At 39.3% G+C, this 19366-nt stretch overlaps 1 protein-coding gene across 2 annotated transcripts in view; it reads right to left on the reverse strand.

Annotated features, from left to right (window-relative positions):
* The window catches only part of Cntn4 (contactin 4), a 456937-nt gene that overhangs the window by 24326 nt on the left and 413245 nt on the right, over positions 1 to 19366 (reverse strand). For both annotated transcript variants that reach the window (XM_013010395.1, XM_013010396.1), the window contains 2 exons: positions 5419 to 5594; positions 803 to 923 (listed from right to left, as the gene is read on the reverse strand). In XM_013010395.1, the coding sequence (XP_012865849.1) occupies positions 803 to 923; positions 5419 to 5594 (297 nt within the window). The remainder of the gene's footprint in view (positions 1 to 802; positions 924 to 5418; positions 5595 to 19366) is intronic.

The raw sequence follows: 19366 nt of genomic DNA on the forward strand, positions 1-19366 counted from the left end.
TTGCATGCATGAGGCCCTGGGTTCGATTCCTCAGCACCACATAAGCAAAAAGAAAAAAGCCGGAAGTGGCGTTGTGGCTCAAGTGGTAGAGCGCTAGCCTTGAGCTGAAGAGCTGAGGGACAGCGCCCAGGCCCAGAGTTCAGGCTCCATGACTGGACACCAAGAAAAAAAAAAGAATCCATGAGGTTTAACCTAGATGAAACCCCCACGGTATATCTGGATGGATCCCTTTTAACACAGATGCTTTTGCTGGGCCCCAGTGGCTCACACCTCTTATCCTCACTATTCAGGAGGCTGAGATCTGAGGATCACGATTCAAAGCCAGCCTAGGCAGGAAAGTCTGTGTGCCTCTCATCTCCAGTTAATCACCAAAAAGCAAGAAATGGAACTGTGGCTCAAGTGGTTGAGAGCTAGCTTTGAACAAAAAAACTCAGGGACCATAGCCAGGCCCTGAGTTCAAGCCCCAAGACCTACACACACATATACAAGTAGATGCTTTTGCTTGTCAAAAGTTGTTCTAGAACATCGTATCAACTTCAATGGCAACAATTGGAGCATGGACAGGATTTATTTTTAGGGTAAAGGAACTGGATTTGCTCAGTACATTGTCTGACAATCCGGCATGAGAAATATGTGTGCAGGAAACTTCTCTTGGCTGTTATCCACTGTTTGCATGCTTAGCTTCTGCCTGTTTGTTTGTTTGTTTGTTTGTTTTCCAATAATTTTAAACCCCTGGGGTTTTAGAACTCTGCTAGGGTACATATCACAAAAAATATTTAAGGACCAAAAAACAATTCAATACCTCTTACAATCAGGTCTGCAGAAGCAGATAGTCTGTCCACGCTTGTCTGGACAATGCAGACATATTTCCCAGCATGCTTCAGTTGGATGTTTCGGATCATCAAATCACCAGCTGAATCCTGCTGATAAAGTGGAGGAAAGTGGCTACGATTACTTTTTAATGAGCTCTAAATAGCATTATCACATGAAGGACACTGTGACTAATGGATTTATTTTACACTGGCTGATGAAAAACATTAGCGATGCAAGCCACGGTCTATTAAAAGTAGGTAGGTTAGCCCAAGAAACAATGCCAACATTTCAGAACCCACCTTTGGCAAGAGCTCAGGTGCCTGGCTTTCCTGGGTCTCTGGAAGAGTCTACTAGACCCTTATCGGAAGCACTTAAACCTACTTAGATAAGGTGATTCTTGAGCTAGTCTTGTTGATTCCCTTCGACATGACCTCAGCCAGCTGCCTGTGCTGGTATTCCGATACTTTGGAGCTCCCTATTTGGAAAGGGGAAATGAACCCATATTTGGAGTAGTCCACATTTCCCTGTATAACCCTGACTTGCAGCCAGCATTTTGATTGCTCTCCGGTTTAAATTAAAGGATTATGAAGACTGACTCTCCAAGGAAATCTTGCATCACCTAATGTGGAACAGTGCTAATTTGTTTTCCAAATGCCAAATGCATGTTTGATTAGCAGATGAATAAGTCTAATTACATCCCAGTATAGATGCCTAGTTACCCCCAGAACCATTTCTGCACCGCTCACCAACGAAGTATTTTTCACAAACACAAAGATACCTTCACAGAGTATCACAAAAAGGTGCTCTACCTTAGAATTTGGTTTCACAGTTCTGTTAATCAAAAGTTTGGAGATCACTTGCCCATACAAGTGACTACTCCACAGGCTAGATTTGGAATGCTGTGCCTCTTCTTAACTTCTTCCCACAAAGGATGAACATTTAGGGTATATTAATCTTTCCATGTTTTCCCATTCTAAACATGACGGTGTCAGTCCTCCCACTGGTAATGATGATGTGTAATACTTAGTGATATTTTGCATATGGCTGTTATTTTCCAAGTATTTTAGATAGAGTAATACAGCAGTATTAATGTCCTTGGAAGCAGACATTCTAATTATCTTATTTTGTAGATGAGGAAACTCTAGCACAAGGAAGTTAGGTGATTTACCTAAAGTCACTTGTAAGAAGCAGAGCCAGAATTGAACCCACATCATCAGCTCTGATCCTTGTTCTTAGAGATACAGAAAAGAGACTTCTCTGTATCTTTGTTGTAAATCACTGCGTTCTTGGCCTCTTTCTTTTGTTTCAATACAACACACACCACATGCACTTTTACTAAGGGCAGTGAAAGAGGCAGAATCTCTGGCTGCTATTAGAAAGAGTAGAAGAAAGGCTGAAGTCTAGACTGCAGGAGAGCTAAAGTTTTGATACCTGGTTGTCTCAGGCTGATCCCTGCTGTGTGATTTTATCTAAATCTCTTAATCTGTCTGTGCCTTAGTTTATTGACCTCTAAAAGAAGGATGCCTCCCCTTCTGGGCTATGTGGTGAGAATCAAATGAGACTGGATGTTGTTGTGAAATCCTTTTATAGACGATGAAGCATGGAGTAAACTTAAACTGGCATTATTGATGGTCATGATCAATTTTCTTTGTGAAACAATCACGTCAAAAAAAACCCTTAAATCTAATTCAAGTAGAACTGTGATTTTTTTTTATCATCACAGACTTCTTTTATTTATAACACTTGTGTTCCTGTCCAATTTCCACTATTTACTGATCACATCTTATAACGGCTCAAGTAAAATGGGAAAAATAATTGCTAACCTATTTCACAGGGATTCTGGGAGGCTTAAGGAGCTACTATATAAGGCGCTTGGTCAATAAGTAGGTTCATTACAAATGAAAGAAGCAACCATCATCATCATCATTATCACCACTGTTGTCATCAATATTGTTAGTCTTCTTTACCTAAGATATTTCACATGTTGGGATCTTGAGCAGAAGTTCAAATACAAAATAAAGTTGCTAGAGAGATGTAGGCAGTGAAGTGGGAAGCCATATTGATTTTAAAATGGAAGCCATATAGGTTCTATGAAAATAGCTCCACGATCTCAATAATTTATTTTATTCTTTGGGTACTTAAATAGCAAAGAAACCATTATAGCTGGAATATTTCAGAGCACAGAAAACTGCTAATACAATGTCATGTTTTTATCACTCAGAATGTAATTGTAGTTAGTCTTACATTTTGACTGGAATTGTATCTTTCAAGCAAAACTGAAATGTAAAAAAATAACATCAGGATCCAGTAAGAGCCTAACAGAAAGAGACTTCTCCTCAGAAACAGCCAGAACTAAGAAGTACATTTATGTCCCTACCAAAGAGAATACCACAGTCACAGTTTGTGTTCTCCTACTGGGTTCTGTGCTGTTTCTGACAGAGCACTTGCAAGGAGCGGAGCACAATGACACGATACATTTTGTAAAACCTCAACAGGTTGATTCTACGGAGCATCCTTTCCAGCACGCTGAGTCAGGAAGCAGAGACAATGGACTTGGCTCCAAAATGGCGCAGGTCTTCCTCCTCTACCACCAAATCCTAAGGCTACAGCCATTAATGACCCTGGTGGGCATTCTCACTATCTGTAGTGAAATCCTTCAGGTCACACTTATTTCTTAGCAATGATGGAGAAAGGGCTAAAGGAGAGAGAGAGAGAGATTCCTCACACGAAAGGCAAATGGGCCAGGCCTGTAATCCTAGCTACTCAGAAGGCTGAGATCTGAGGATCGATGTTCAAAGCCAGCCTGGGCAGGAATGGGAAAGGCCCTGAGACTCTTATCTCCAATAAACCACTCCGAAAACCAGAAGTGGCACTGTGGCTCAAGTGGTAGAGTGCTCGCCTGGAACTGAAGAGCTGAGGGCAGTGCCCAGGCCCAGAGTTCAAGTCCCACGACCGACTGACAAAAAAAAAAAAAAGAAAGAAAAGAAAAGAAAGGCAAATGGCACCCATTCTACAGGCAAGGGTTGGCCCAGAAGATGGAATTAAAGTGCTTGACCATGGTAAGCATTAAGGTTTCTCCATCTGATGTTCTTCAGGCCTGGTGCTGTGTGGCAACCACTGTGTCTGTTTGGCTATGCTACCTATCTGATCCTCAGGCCTCTATTTATAGTTGGTAGATGCCCCTACCATCCTAGGAGATAATACTTTTTGTTATCCTTCCCCTGTCTGATAATAAACGGGAGAATAACCAACTATTCTGCTTACTTTATGAAAAATGGTCTCAGCATATACTTTTATACTATTATATATTATACACTATTTATACTAATATAATAATTTATACTATTATCAAATCAATGTGATCCCTCCTCCACATACTACCTCATTAAATTTGACCAAGTCTTTCTTTTGTGCTAAACACAGAACTATGTATGTTTTTGATCGCAAGGAATTTGAAATCTTGCATACGCTCAGGCCTTAGTTCATGTTATTCTCACTTGGCTACGTTATTAAGTTGAACCAATTAATAGAGGTCCAGAAAGGTTACAGTTTTGACAGTGCCATCCAGATTGCGTCACCTGAGACTCCAAAAGACGATCCCTAATGAACCAAGATATCTACTGATGCCATAAATGATGGTACCAGTTGGATACCATCCTTGGGAAAATAGTCACTGAAAGTGTTTTTAATGTCTGTGACTCAAACTCCTTGAGAAAGTTGGCATGCATGCAAGAATAAAAATGGTAGTATAGCTAGACCAATCATGTACAATTAAGTAATACTTTGTAAACTTCAGGCTGTTCATACTCAACCTAAGGTGAGAAACTTGAGGGGGAAATCAGATTCTTATTGAGTTCAGAGCCCTGCTTTTACATTCTGCTTGTTTTTTTGGTTAGGGCTGTCTAATAGACTGGCAGCCAGAGTGAATCTTTATTATTAGTTGGAATGTAGGGCTGTGTTAGGATAAGAAAATCATTTATAAGAATGATAGTTGCAAACCCAAATTGCTTTCAGGCTTAAACCTCTTCTTGTTATATCTTCACTAATATGCACTTTATCAAAAGTAAAGCATCTCAAAAAATTGAAGCATCCAGATTCATTCTACTTGGAGATAATAAATAACCTCACTATTTTAAAATCAAGTCCTAACTATACAATAATGATTCGCCCACAGGGCCAAACTTTTGACACCCCAAAATTTTGTGAAATGAGATGCTTGAAAAGAGTTATCAGCTTGGTGCTGGTGGCTCACTCTTGTAATCCTAGCTACTTAGGAAGCTGAGATCTGAGGATTGTGGTTTGAAGCCAGCCCCGGCAGTGTCTTATCTCCAATGAACAACCAAAAAAACTGGAAGTGGAGGTCTGGCTAAAGTGGCAGAGCACCAGCCTGGAACAAATAAAGCCATGTGTTTGAGCCCCAGGAAGGCCACCGAAAGTAGATAAATAAATGAATGAATGAATAAATAAACATGAGGAGGAAAAACAATTCTTAAATAGTGACTTTCTACATTTTTTTCAGGTTAATCTCCAGAAATTACCCTGAAGCAGTTTCAAAAGAAGTCCAGTTGCTTTGTATCCTGTTTCCTGTGCGTTATTAATACTTACCCCTCCAACTCTTTCAAAGTGGTCTCCATCTTTGTCAAAGTCAATCAGGTGTCCATTGAAAGACCAGGTGAACACAATGTCGAGGGAGTGATCGTGTGTCACCTGGCAGGGCAGAACAATGCTCTCTCCAACAGTGACATCCATGCTGGAAGGTGGGACCATGACCCTGGTTGGATCTGGAGAGTTAAAGAAAAACAACAGCACTAAGGACAAAGCCTCTGAGCTCGGGTGGAAATAAACTAAATTTAAGAGTAGGGTATACTTTTGCTTTATTTTCTTTATTTATGTGATAGGCTGCGATCCGTAAACCTTGGTCATCCGAGAAGCCCGGACTTGCGCAGGAGGTCATTTTTAATATATGAAAAGATTAAAGTCCACCTTTCTACAACCACAGGACAGTTAGGGAAGAGGGAGGGAAGATTTCTGAAGATGATGGCTGAAAGAATCCTTTTTGGCATGTTATTCTGAAAGAGCCTCTTTTAAAAACAGTTTTCATGTCTCTCTCTCCAGTTTCACTAAAGTCACATCTCAGCTAACCACAGAAATATCTACATATATTGAAACTTATTGGGCCTTTTTTCTGTGGTAAAAAGTTGCTTGTTTTAGCATGGAAAATTTAGAAAATTCAGAAAGAAAAATCCAACCAAGGTAAACAATACAAAATACATCCAAAGAAAGAAAAAGAAAAAGAACCCCCCCCCACACAATATCTATATAATGTCCTTTATAGTATTGAACCTCAGCAATAATTCCCTCTGTCATTTGTTCAGCATTTTTCAACTGTTTTATTTTACATGGTTGAAAATATGGCACTCACAATATGTTCCTCTTTTCCTTGCTTTAGGTATGATTTATTTTATTCTATTTCTGTCATATTTTAATAATCTGCAAACAGAGATTTCAACTTACAGCATTAATTTATTTTTTATTATTTTGTGTCAGTACCTGGAATTGAACTCAGGGCCTTGCAATTCAGCTTGGTTTTCTCACTCACAACTAGTATACTACCACTTGAACCACATTTCCAGTCCAATATTTGAGGGGAGGGGGTTAATCTGGAAATGGAGCCTTGCAGACTTCTTTGCCCAGGCTTGCTTTGAAACTTCATCCACTAAATTCCAGCCTCCTGAGAAGCTAGAATTACAAGCATGAGCCACCCACATCTAGCTTAGGCTTACAGTGTTGACAAAATGTAGAACTAGTAGCCATATTGGCAAATTTCATGACAAAAATAAATAATGCTGTAGTGAGCATCGTTGACAACATTCTATATTCACACTGCTTCTTTAAAAACTAAAGAGTGTTCATTAGCTTTTCAGATCACCTTTACATAATTGCTTTAGTGGGGTTGGAGCATGCTTGTTTAGTTGAGGCCGTTTGTAAACTCTAGTCCTCCAACATCTTACATTATAGCTATCCCGATTTTTCAAGATAATGTAACTTCATAAATGGTGACAGAGAGTATAATAGTAACATGCAAATTGAATTCAACACAAAAGCCATATAAGTGCCTAAAATTCAATATAAAAGCCATATAAGTGCCTAAAAGAATGGAATTCTCTGCACAGCCCTATTTCACAAATTTTTATGTATTAAGCCAACCAAGCAAATAATTGCAAATAAGAGATATCAAAGCCCCAAACCTCAAACAACAACACCAACAAAAAAAAACCATAGAAACACAATAAAAGAACATGATTAATTATCTTCCATAGGGTCATGTTGCAGGCTATGAGGTATTTGGATATTTGTTAAATGAACCTAGTAGAATAAAATCTCATGTGGGGAACTTTGAGATTATACTTCATATGAGATATTTATTTGGGGTTTGTTTTATTTTTAATTGGCAAAAGGAAATTGTACAAATTTATGGGGTACAATGTGATAGTTCAGCACATGTATACATTTTGTAATACCCAATCTATCACCTCAACTACCTATTTTCAATGGGTCTTACTGTCTCATGCCCACTAAAATTTCCTGTATAAAGAAAAAAATAATTGTAACACACTTTTTTTCTATCATTTTATCCAACTCTGGAAAGAAAACAGTTCAGGGTTGTTATGAAGGGAAGTTTCTGTCTTAAAAAGGTTATAATCTACTGGTAGGATATACTTTTTCTATTTTCTGGAAATAAGAAAAGATCGTGATAAATGGATGATGTGCTTTTAGTTACTATCGAATGAGTGACATCCATGAAATGAGAAGTCAACTACTTGTACTGGCACCTAATGGGACAGAAATTCCCTTATTTCAAAGGCTGAAGCTTTGTAAGCCACATAATAAAAAATCTATCGATTCACTAGCACTCAGCAACAGATATAGACTAGATGGCTTTTTAAAAAATTTTGGTTGAGGGACAGATGTAAGGGCAAATCTTACACTAAGAAAAAATTTAGGAATCACTCCATTTGGATTTTATGTCATTTGGCTTTTGTTGTTGTTGTTGTTAGTCATGGAGCTTGAACTCAGGGCCTGGGTGCTGTCCCTGAGCTCTTTTGCTCAAGGAGGTGCTCTATCACTTTGAGCTACAGCTCTACCTGTAGTTTGCTGGTGGTTAATTGGAGATAAAGGTATCACAGACTTCCCTTCCCTGGCTAGCTTTGAACTATGATGATAAGATCTCAGCTTCCTGAGTAGCTAGGATTACAGGCATGGAGTACCAGCACCCGGTTTCATTAAGCATTTTTGATTTTGAATGTTCCTTGTCTATAAAATGAAGACTGAAACATAATCCCACGCTAAAACAACATATCTTTATGGGCTTTTATTTTGCAAGGAGTTTATTTTTATTTTTACTTATTTGTGGCAGTATTGGACTTTAAACTAAGGCTTGGCCTACTCCTCTAGGCCCTTGTCTGCCTTTAGTTAAGATACACACTAATTTTGAAATTTAGGTCTAAAATCTAATGTACTGTCTCCTCGTTTTTTTTTATCTGTCAAACCTATATTGTGTATTGTAAGAATATCACACATAAAAGAAGCTGAGAGAGTAATAGCCAAGATCACTAAGTCCCTTCCTTTGTGAGACTTTCATTTACTCCTAACAAATAAGTGCTATTACATTATTTAAGACGAGAGGAGACTGACACCTGGACAGTTAAAACATTGTCTGTTGCTCTATTCTGCTTCTCTTCATTTAGCTGGAAGACACTGGTATCTATGCACAAACATTCAGTGTCTGAGTCTAGGGGTATCATAGAGCTATTTTTCACTCTTCTGTACATATAATCATCTGAAGATATTTAAATGCAAAAGTCCAGAAGTTCTGCTATGAGGTACGAAGTGCTTCTGAGGGCTTCACTGCAAGAAGAATGGACAGATCATCCTAGGCAGGTAGCAAGCCACAACTGTTTCATGCTTAAAGTTCTGGCTCTAACACTGAGCTTACACACCTAACTTCTGGGTGTTCCAGTCCAATGTCCAGACTCAAGTTCTTAAAAATCTGTCTCAAATCTCCTCCTATCTCTTGGGCAATCAACCAGTTGGTTCATATCTTACAGACATTTGAAATTGGCTCATAGTTTCCTCCTCTCCTCCCCTCTCCTCCCCTCCCCCTCCCTTTCTTTTCTCCTCCTCTCCCCTGCCCTCTTCTTTCTGGTACTAGAGATTGAGTTCATGGCCACATACACAAGCTAAGCATATGCTGTATCACTGAATAATATTTGATTCATATTTTTCATTGGCATGTCTCTTAAAGAAACATGTTCATGCAGGGATCTGGGACAGATTTATTTATGTATTTACCTATTTATGTATTTATTATTGGTGAACTCAGTTGCCTGTGAGTCAAGGACCAGAAAAGTTCCTTAAATAAAGGATCATGCTGGTATAGTTGAGGTGCTGAGAGTGATAACCCATTAATTTAGTACTTGTCATCAATTATGTTCTGAGTTCTTAAGTAACAAGAATCAATGCATCATATACACACCAAAATTAAAAAAAAAAAGATCTTCTTGGGACCAGAAAAGATTAAGCTAAAGTGCTTCAAAACCTTCTTAGCTCCTTAGTTTTTTTTATAAAGTGTGTGTTTCTTTACTACTCTTGTTTGCTGTGTTATGAACGCTGATGTTTTCTACTTGATTAATTTCCTTAAATTTGAATACAAACACCATACGCAAACAAACAGATGGCTTCTTGCAAAAACAAACTGTCACCCCTCCTTTGGTTTTCATTCATCAAGATCAGGAAGGTCTTATGTTTATGACTTCTGTTCTGATAGTCACTCTAGCTATTGTTCTGTGCAGAGAACTCTCAGAGGCAATTAGAACTCAAGATGTAAACTGATGGCTGTATTTGGATGTAATCAAACAGCAAGTTGTACTGAGCCAACAACAACCCTGAACTTTTCTTTGTATGAGTGATTCATATTGTAGAGAAGGACAAATTCAAAACCCTAGGAACTGATGATGAATTTTCCAAGTGTTTTAACCCTCTTGGAGGTTTCTAGAAACTCTTTTACTTCCTGTAGTACTTTCTATAATGTAGAGATAACTGAAGGTAAACCAAGTGCCTCATTATCAGCACAGTAGCAATCAGGAGGGGGAGTTATTTATTAAATATTTAGTTAATAATAACATTGACAATTAAATGCATAAGTTATCAAGTCTCATCCAAGCTACTTGGGAGGCTGAGATCTGGTGATTGTAGTACAAAATGGCCTGGGTAGGAAAGCCCTTGAGACTCTTAACTCTAATTAATCATCAAAAAGGCCTACATAGAGATGTTGCTCAAGTGGCAGAGCACCAGCTTTGAGAAAGAAAGTTAACAGAGTTCAAACCCAAATTTGGAGTTCAAACCTTAGTACCAGCACACACACACACACACACACACACACACACACACACACACACACACGACCAAATAAAACCCAAACCAGCCAAAACAAAACACTGGACACTGGTGGCTCATGCCTGAAATCCTAGCTACTCAGGAGGCTGAGATCTTAGGATCATGGTTCAAAGCCAGTCCCAGCAGGAAAAACTATGAGACTTTTATCTCCAATAAACTACCAAAAAATCTGGAAGTAGAGCTGTGGCTCAAGTGGTAGAGTGCTCGCTCTGCACAAAAAGAAGCTGAGGGACAGTGTCAGACCCTGAGTTCAAGGCCTAGAACCAGCAAAAACAAACCAACCAACCAACAAGCAAATATGAGTCAAGTTCAAGACCCCGGACCAGCAAAAACAAACAAACATGAGCAAGGCCATCATACACTCTGATCTTGAAAGTTGGTGAGATGCCTTCTTGAGTTAGAGCTGTTATCTGTAAAAATAAATGCTTTTGAGTCCATGGGGAAAATAATTCCATTTTGATGTCGTTTTCCTTATACCAAGCTAACTATCCATTTCAATGTGTACTTCCCTGCACATTTTGATCACAGTACCAAAATATTTGCTTGGTGCTGATTAGTAAAGTATTTGACATCTATCTGTTTAGTCATCTTCATTCACTTCTGGACTGTAATGCTTGGGATGCTGTCTTTTGGTAGGGAAGTAGCTTCCTTTGTTTTTATTAAGTTAATTTTTATAGGGAGCATTTAATAAATGGAATTCTACAAAGGCCTGGAGCTACTGAAGGAGCTAACAGCCAGCTTCCATCTAATGCCATAAGGGAGACTGGGCAGAAAACTATTTTTAATAATAGTTAAATGCCACGGCAAAGACAGTTGATTAATGATGATAATAAACCTAAAAGCAACATCTCTATGGGTGACTTTCAACACTCTATGGTTTTTCTCACTTCTTTTCAATACAAATAAAATCAGTACTGGACAAATGAATTTATCAGTTCTCTATACAACATATCTCTAAAAGGAACACACTACATATTAAATGAGAAATAAGACTCACAGTGATTTCAAGCCAACAGGACTTAAAGCAAAAAGCTACATTCAAGAAATCAACTTCATAGCTTACACAGGGGTGAGAGTGACAGTCCACCTGGGTAAGACTTGATTGATTTGGGATAATCATGTCCAAGTAGCTGCTAAAGAAAGCTAATGCAATTTATTTCCTAATCATTGTGGCACTGTTGGGTCATTAGGTTCTACATTTGTGTGTGTGTGTGTGTGTGTGTGTGTGTGTATGCGTGTGTATGCCAGTACTGAAACTTGAACTCAAGGCCTGGGTGTTGTCCCTGAGCTTTTTTGCTCAAGGCTAGTGCTCTACTACTTGAGACACAGTGCTACTTCTGGCTTTTTGCTGGTTATTGTTCAGGACTTTCCTGCCTGGGCTGATATTGAACCACGATCCTCAGAGTAACTAGGATGACAGGCTATGAGCCACTGACACTTGGCTTAAAATGCTGAAACCAAGGTCTGGCCATGTGACCTAGGCTGGCTTCTGACTTGTGATCTTCTTGCTCCAGCTTCCCAAGTGTTGGGACCATAGGTATGTGCCACCATGTCATCTAGGCTAGGTTCTATCCTTGAAAGCAGACCGTGACTCAAACCATCATACCATACTTTCCTGAGTGTTGTAGAAAGTGGGATGGATGGGCGGATATGATGTCATTCTTAGGCAATCTACACATACTTAGTCTTCCTTCCTTCCTTCCTTCCTTCCTTCCTTCCTTCCTTCCTTCCTTCCTTTCTTTCTTTTTTCTTTCTTTCTTATTGGTCATGGGGCTTGAACTCTGGGCCATGGTGCTGTCCCTCAGCTCTTCAGCTCAAGGTGAAAACTCTACCACTTTGAGCCACAGTGCCACTTCTGGTTTTCTGGTGGTTAAGAGATAAGAATCGTACGGACTTTCCTGCCTAGACTGGCTTTGAATGGCAATCCTCAGATCTCAGCCTCCTAAGTAGCTAGGATTACAGGCCTGAGCCACCAACACCTGGCTAAATGTCCTTTTCAATTGTTCTTTTATCACTACTTTTGGAGGCATGAATTTGGTGGTGTTTGTTGACTGGCTATCATGGTAGCAGTGTTTCTGAGTCTTAATTTTTGTTTTTTTTTGCCAGTCATGGGGCCTGAACTCTGGGCCTGTGTGCTATCCCTCAGCTCTTCAGCTCAAGGCTAGCGCTCTACTACTTGAACCACAGTGCCACTTCTGGATTTTTCTGCTTATGTGCTGCTGAGGAATCGAACCCAGGGCCTCATGGATGCAAGGTAAGCATTCGACCACTGAGCCACCTTCCCAGCTCAGAGTCTTAATTCTTGAGTTTCAAGTTATCATTAGGAAGTTTTCTTCCTCCTCATGAATACTGCTTCCTGTTATGTGGCTGCAAAGACCAGATTGCCTCAGGGATTTGGGGTTTGTATCTAATGGCATAGCAAAACATAGAGCAGCCCATGCTGTATTGCTGGACAGGCTGGAACTCTTTCCAAGTGGCTGCCAATGTAGCATGTGTGCCGGTTCCCAGGCAGAGAACTCATATTGAGGTCCTGACATTAGCCATGTGGCTCAACTGCCAATAGGTCTGGGTGTGAAAAATATTGTGCACCAGCAGATAGAAAACATCAGGCATCTGTATGCACCATCAGGCTCCACTTCACCACATTTTGCGCCTCGATGGCCCACATAGACCACTGTGGTCCCAGAAGGTTCTAGTACCGAGGGATAACCCAGCCGTGTTAGTTCCTGTGAGTTCATGTGTACGATTACTGCACAACGGTGAGAATGCTTTGTGTTCCATTTGTCTGAGTCTAACCATTGTTCAATGAGGGCATGACATCTGCTTGGTTTCCAAGTATCCATTTTGGTTATAATATTACTTTGTGGAATCCATTAGGCATTTGATTTGTTTGATTACACTCATTTTTTTTTTCCCACTGAGAGTTGTTTTCTATTGAGAAGCTGTACCTGTGAGTTGAGAATTTATCTATTTATCTATCTATATCTAGATATATAAAAATATATTTATCTATCTATCTATCTAGATAGATAGATCTATATATTTAGATATATTATATATACATTATATATTATCATATATATTATATATAGATATAGCATATTATATATTATATATCTAGATATATATCTAGATATAGATATCTATATATAGATATATTATATATCTATGCTTATATATACTATATATAGATATATGATATATATACTATACTATAATATATACTATATATCTAGATATATGTTATATATACATATATGTATATGTATGTATATACATATATACATATGTACACATATACATATGTACACATATACATATCTATGTATATATAACATATATCTAGATAGATATAGATATATAATATATAATATATGTAACATAATATAGTATACATATAATACATATAATATATAATATATAGTATATATATAGATATATAACATATATGCTATATATGTTATATAGTTATAACATGTTATATAGTCATAATATATATAGTATATATGTTATATATCTCTATATATAGATAGATATAGATAGATATGTTATATATCTAGATATAGATAGATAGATAGATAGACAGATAGATGGATAGATAGATAGATAGATAGACCACACTGGGCATGGTGGCTCACAGCTGTAATAATAACTACTCAGGAGGCAAAGATGGGGAGGATCTTAGTTTGAGGCTGGCCTAGACAAAAAGTTCTGAAGACCCCATCTCAACAAAATAGCTGGATGTGGTGGCATATACTTTCATCATGGCTGTTCATTAAACATAAATAGATCTGTGCATATAAGTTGATGCAGGAGAAAATAAAAAATAGCCAAACCCAAAAATGGCTGGGGCCTGACTCAGGTAATAGAGCACCTGGTTTGCAAACACAGGTCCTAAGTTCAAACCCCAGTACTGCAAAAAGGAAAACAGAAAAAGAAGGAAAAGTAGGCTCTTCCTCTAAAGAGCATCCTGATTCCTTACCTCTTACAATTAAAATATGACAAATATTACTTGGTTAATAGAAGACATGTGGTAAAGTAGGACCATCAGGTTAAGCAAAACAACAACAAACCTACCAGCATCAACGACAACACCCCATCAATGGCATGCAGCCATTCATAAGCCAAGACTTTTGATTGCTTTGTGCCAAGAAGCACTGACACATAAGGTGATTTGGTTCTTTGATGAATCTGTACAACTTAACAAATCACAGTAGAGGAAGACACTGGGCAAATGCTGATGGATCCCAGTCAGACTGAGCCCAAGGTCTGGAGCCTCTGTGAAGGAATTGACCAGTTCCCCACCCTTCCCCAGCAGCATGTTAATCCATCTATTTTCAATGACTGGGAATGAAAAAGAACACAAATACAAGCACCAACAAAACCCACCAACCAGACTGTTTCATAAGTTCCGTGGCCACAAATGGAATGGCTCTACACAAGCCAACTGAGTATGGCCAACTTTAAGTTCTCGAGAAGCAAGCACCACACGATTATTAGGGTCATTAGATTGTATTGCGAACAGCCCCTATTTAAATTACAAACACTGTCATAATGATACCTAAAATGTACTTGCTTGCTTCCCAAGTGTCTAAGTTGGTTCAACTATTAATAAGAATTTGTTTGAGCATTTGTTTTGGGGGGTGTGTGTGTATGTATGTGTTTGGGATTTTGTAGGTCATGGGCTTGAACTCAGGGCCTGGGCACTGTCCTTGAGCTCTTTTGCTTAAGGCTAGCGCTCTACCCCTTTAAGCCACGGCACCACTTTTGGTTTGGGGGTGGTTTATTTGGAGATAAAAGTCATTCACTTTCTGGCCTGGGGTGGCTCTGAACTGTGATCCTCAGATCTCAGCCTTCTGAGTAGCTAGGATTACAGTCATGAGCTACTGGCCACTCCCCACCCACCTCCAGCCTGGCTTGCATGTTTTGTTTTAAGAACTGAGCATAACTTGAACAAAAATCATTGTGGTCAACTTCTTTGCTCTTAGGTAGATCTACCACCTGGGAGAGCAAGTCTTCTGACTTGGGATTTGTGCCATAGTCTTAGTAACAGGGTTTCTTGGCTGAGAAATCTTGCTCAATGCAAAGAATTTTTCTGCAGGTAGCTACATTTGTATGATGACTATGAATATTCCTTAAGGAAATTAGCAAGGAAATAAAAGGTAGAGGGAAATGGTGATGGAGGGTAGGCTAAATCTGTCCTCTTCCATTTTCTTGTTGGAGCTTAGCTCTGGTACAAAAGAAATGACAATCTAAAAGGACTATTGGAAAAGACTAGTCTCAATGACAAGTTCAATAAATTGTACCTTTAAGTCAGGGTATAATTAGAATCACTCTGTGACATTCTTTTAGCTGTGCTGGAAGATAAAAAAAGAATCTGAAATGGGAGCCCTAGATCTGGGTTCCTCTTTGAGAAACATTTTCATCAAATCAGAATTGAAATTCTTTCTGTCTTGGGAAGGAGGAATTAGAGTCCCGCTTCTTTTGGCTGCAACACATGAATGCCTTGTCTTTATGGGCAAAAAGGTTCCAAAGACATCTCAGGACTGTCTGTGAAACAGAGCCGTATCATAAACAACGTATAAAAAAATGGCACAGCGAGGTCTTTGATGATTAAAGAAATCTGTTCTTGCATCATAGGGGGTATTGCTTGGATAAAAGTATAGGAGTGCTCACTTAGACTACAAAAAAAAATGGAATACACACCTTGGGGCAAGGACAAAGAATTGCAAAATCAATGCCTTCCACAGTCATTTACATGCAAAGGAACACCCCGGCCGCCTCTGCAGCCTGCGCTGTGAGAAAGATTAATATTCTGGACAGTAGATGGTGCTGGATCCTCAGCAAAAGGAGAACGCACCCGCCTTTCTGCTTCAGTTGCTTCTGTCAGCAAGTTTCCCTACGCTTTCAGATCTCGCAGTTTAAGAACTAGACGTCTTGGAGAAGAGGCAATCGTTCCCCTATTCCCATGTAGTACTGCTTGGTTTGCTTATAGATTGGAGAGGAGGTCACCCAGGGACCTACGAGGCCTACCGTGGAGAGGGCATTCATATTTCGGTGGACATTATTAGCTCCCCTTCCTTTATTGGATGTAGTCGAGATTGATGTATGTATAAAGCTTTTGCAATACAAGATCCAACAAACCCCTCCCCATCTCTGCCGACTCCACATAGTGGCATGGTCCACTATTGACTACCTTGCTGAGGATCCGTCTTTATTTCTAAGTGACATTTTCCCCCCTGTGTGTAGGAAATAGCCCAATTCATTGTTCCGAGGCCCCTGCATGTAAATGCATGCTATGTAAAGGCATCACAAGTTAAGCTAACAGATTCTTTGCTCTGTTGCATTCATACTTCAGAGCTCTGTGCACACGTTTAAAAGAGAACGATGATTTTAAGACTCATAAATTAGGGTGTTGCCACTGCTCTTCATTTAGAGGAGATAGAGGTAAATCACTGGGAAATGGACTCCAGGAAGGCAGGGCAATGCTGTGACGTGGGTTTGAGGGTCGCTGCACACCGAATCCACTCTCTCACCCCACAGATAGGGAAACTGTTCATTGAGAATCGCTGAACCGCCCCCCCCAAAGAAACACAAATCAATCGAGGGTCGGAGAAGTATCAAGCAACTTTGTTCAGTTTGTCTGAAGAAAGATATTTACAACTTTTCATGCTCTATAAAATTAGGTGGAGGGGACATAAAAATGGAAAGATACATCACATCTGTTAACACTTAGACTTAATCAATATAAAGAGTAACGGAGGTGGAGGAGGATGGGAAAGACAGCAGACAGAGCAAAGGAGATGGAAATGCAGAGGAACCAAACAAGGAACACAGAGGCAGAGAACAGCAGAGCCCTCTACCTTACATACACCAAAGATAACACATTTTGGATCAAGGACAGTCACATTAAGAGGAACTATGTATATGTTTTGTGGATTTAACCCAGCATGTCAGCATAATGAAATACATTAAGCACACAGCTTAGTGTCTATTAACATAGTTTCCAGTTTGGTCCATATAGCACTTATGCTCCAGTGCCCATCAAAAAGTTATTTGATGTCTCTGAGCTATCGTTTTCTCATCTGTAATTTGAAGGTGATGGAATTTGGCATTGCAGGATGAAGGAAATTCAAAATGGATTAATGGATTTTGTTAAATGTGCTTCATAACCCATAAAGTGGTTCATAGTGAAACTATTATTACTCTTCCTATGGTTGTCAAGGATTTGCTTGAGAAGAAAGGAAAAGGAGACTCTTCCTTTGAGAGAAAGAAGAGGGTGACATTCTCAGGAAAGCGTTTGCTGTAAGTCAGAATTCCTAGGCAGCTGTTAGCTGCTTAATAAAAGCTAGTGAAGATGACAAAGTAATTTCTGGTTCAAGCATGAATGCTCAAGTACCGGAGTTTATGTTCGATTGCCAGATGCTTCAAGCTAGCTGCTAAATCCAAAGACACTTCATGTGCCAACTATATTCTGGCATCTCAAGTCAGAGGATTGCATAAATGCACATTCCAAAAGGAAAATGTGTCACTGGAAAATTAGCCAGAAGGAGCAATGTTGAAACTGATAAGAAAGGCAGGCAACTCAGGTTAGATAAGGGAGCAAAATATGAAGGCAGAAAATAGAGCAGCTATAGGGTTTGCATGATGAAAGAAAGGGAGAAAGAAAGAGTGAGAGAGAGAGAGAGAGAAAGAAAGGAGCAAGAAAGGAAAGCAGGAAGGAAGGAAAGAAAGGAAGGAAAGATAGCCAAACACCTTGATGTTTGCTAATGATGAAGAAGATTGGTGATTTTCATCTATGATTTCCAGAAGCCAGTCAATTGTTTGTCTCTCAATGGAAGATGTAATGTGTACTCCAAAGAAATGGTTAAAATGTTCACCTTTATTATCTTCAGTGAGGCTTAAGGTTGCTGGAGATATGTAAGAATGCGCAAGGAATGCGTACACTAATCATTTTCCCTTTTGTTTTTGTGGTTGTCCTGTAGACTGTTTAAATGAGGATTTCTGAAGAAGACAAATTGAAGAAGTGGGGGAGAGAATGCAGCCAAGAATTCAATGTATGTCCCACAGAAGTAAGAAAAGTGAGGGGAAGGAGAGGGTTCGAAGGGACAAGTAAGAAGGCTGAAAGGGGAGATGCTGATCAAGACGCAGTTGTACTCATAAACTGCTTTCCTGAATGGCACTCCTTTGGACAACTACTTAAAGATACTTTAAAAAAAAAACCCACAAAAAGAGAGACCAAGTTGATTTTCTACGGATGTCTGTTTCCTGTAGATTGGAATAATCACTTCAGATTCTTGGTCAATGGTCACAAATCACCATCACCATCCTTCAGCCCATCATCCTTACTGCCACAGCAGTTTGCACATACATGTGGTTAACGTGTGCTACAGTCTGCATCCCGTGCCCACATTTATGACATCTGTAAAGCATCTTCATCATGAGGATGAGGACAGAGAATATGATCTCTTCTTTAGCACAGAATCCTCATTCAAGTGCCGTAAGATACATAATAGATATTCAATAACTATCTATGGAATAAACCAATCAAACTTTACCATGTAAGGATCATGATCATTAATTTATTTTTATTTATCATTAATTTTTATTTCCTTTAAAAGAAAATTGGTATTGGATCCCAGGTCTGGTTGACTCAAAAAACTTACAAATGATTGGTACCCATTCCGATATGACAGCAGCCCACACTGCTTGCCTTAATTCATTGTCTGCCAGTGTTTGGGTATGGATGAGCTTTGCTTCCATTTCCTTTTATTCTGAAAGAATATAATATGATGTGTTGGAACCAAGTGCACAAATATAAGAAAGAGGAAGAAGAGAGAGGAATCAGAGTCCAGCCTGATGAGGTAGGAAAGGATCTAAGAATGGTCAGATGCTACTCAGGCAAAGTCTGCAAGGCATTATGGGAGATGACTGTCAACTGCTCCTAAACAGAGTAAGGTCTGGGTTATTTATGGAGTTGCGTTCCGTACATGAAGGTTCAAAAAGAGGGGAGGAGGGGAGGAAATAAGTGGACTTAAAACATTTCCAAATTGGGCCTGGGAAGGTGGCTCAGTGGTAGAGTGCTTGCCTTGCATGC

The sequence above is a fragment of the Dipodomys ordii genome, unplaced genomic scaffold (genome assembly GCF_000151885.1).
Source record: "Dipodomys ordii isolate 6190 unplaced genomic scaffold, Dord_2.0 Scaffold12, whole genome shotgun sequence".
Taxonomy (NCBI): domain Eukaryota; kingdom Metazoa; phylum Chordata; class Mammalia; order Rodentia; family Heteromyidae; genus Dipodomys; species Dipodomys ordii.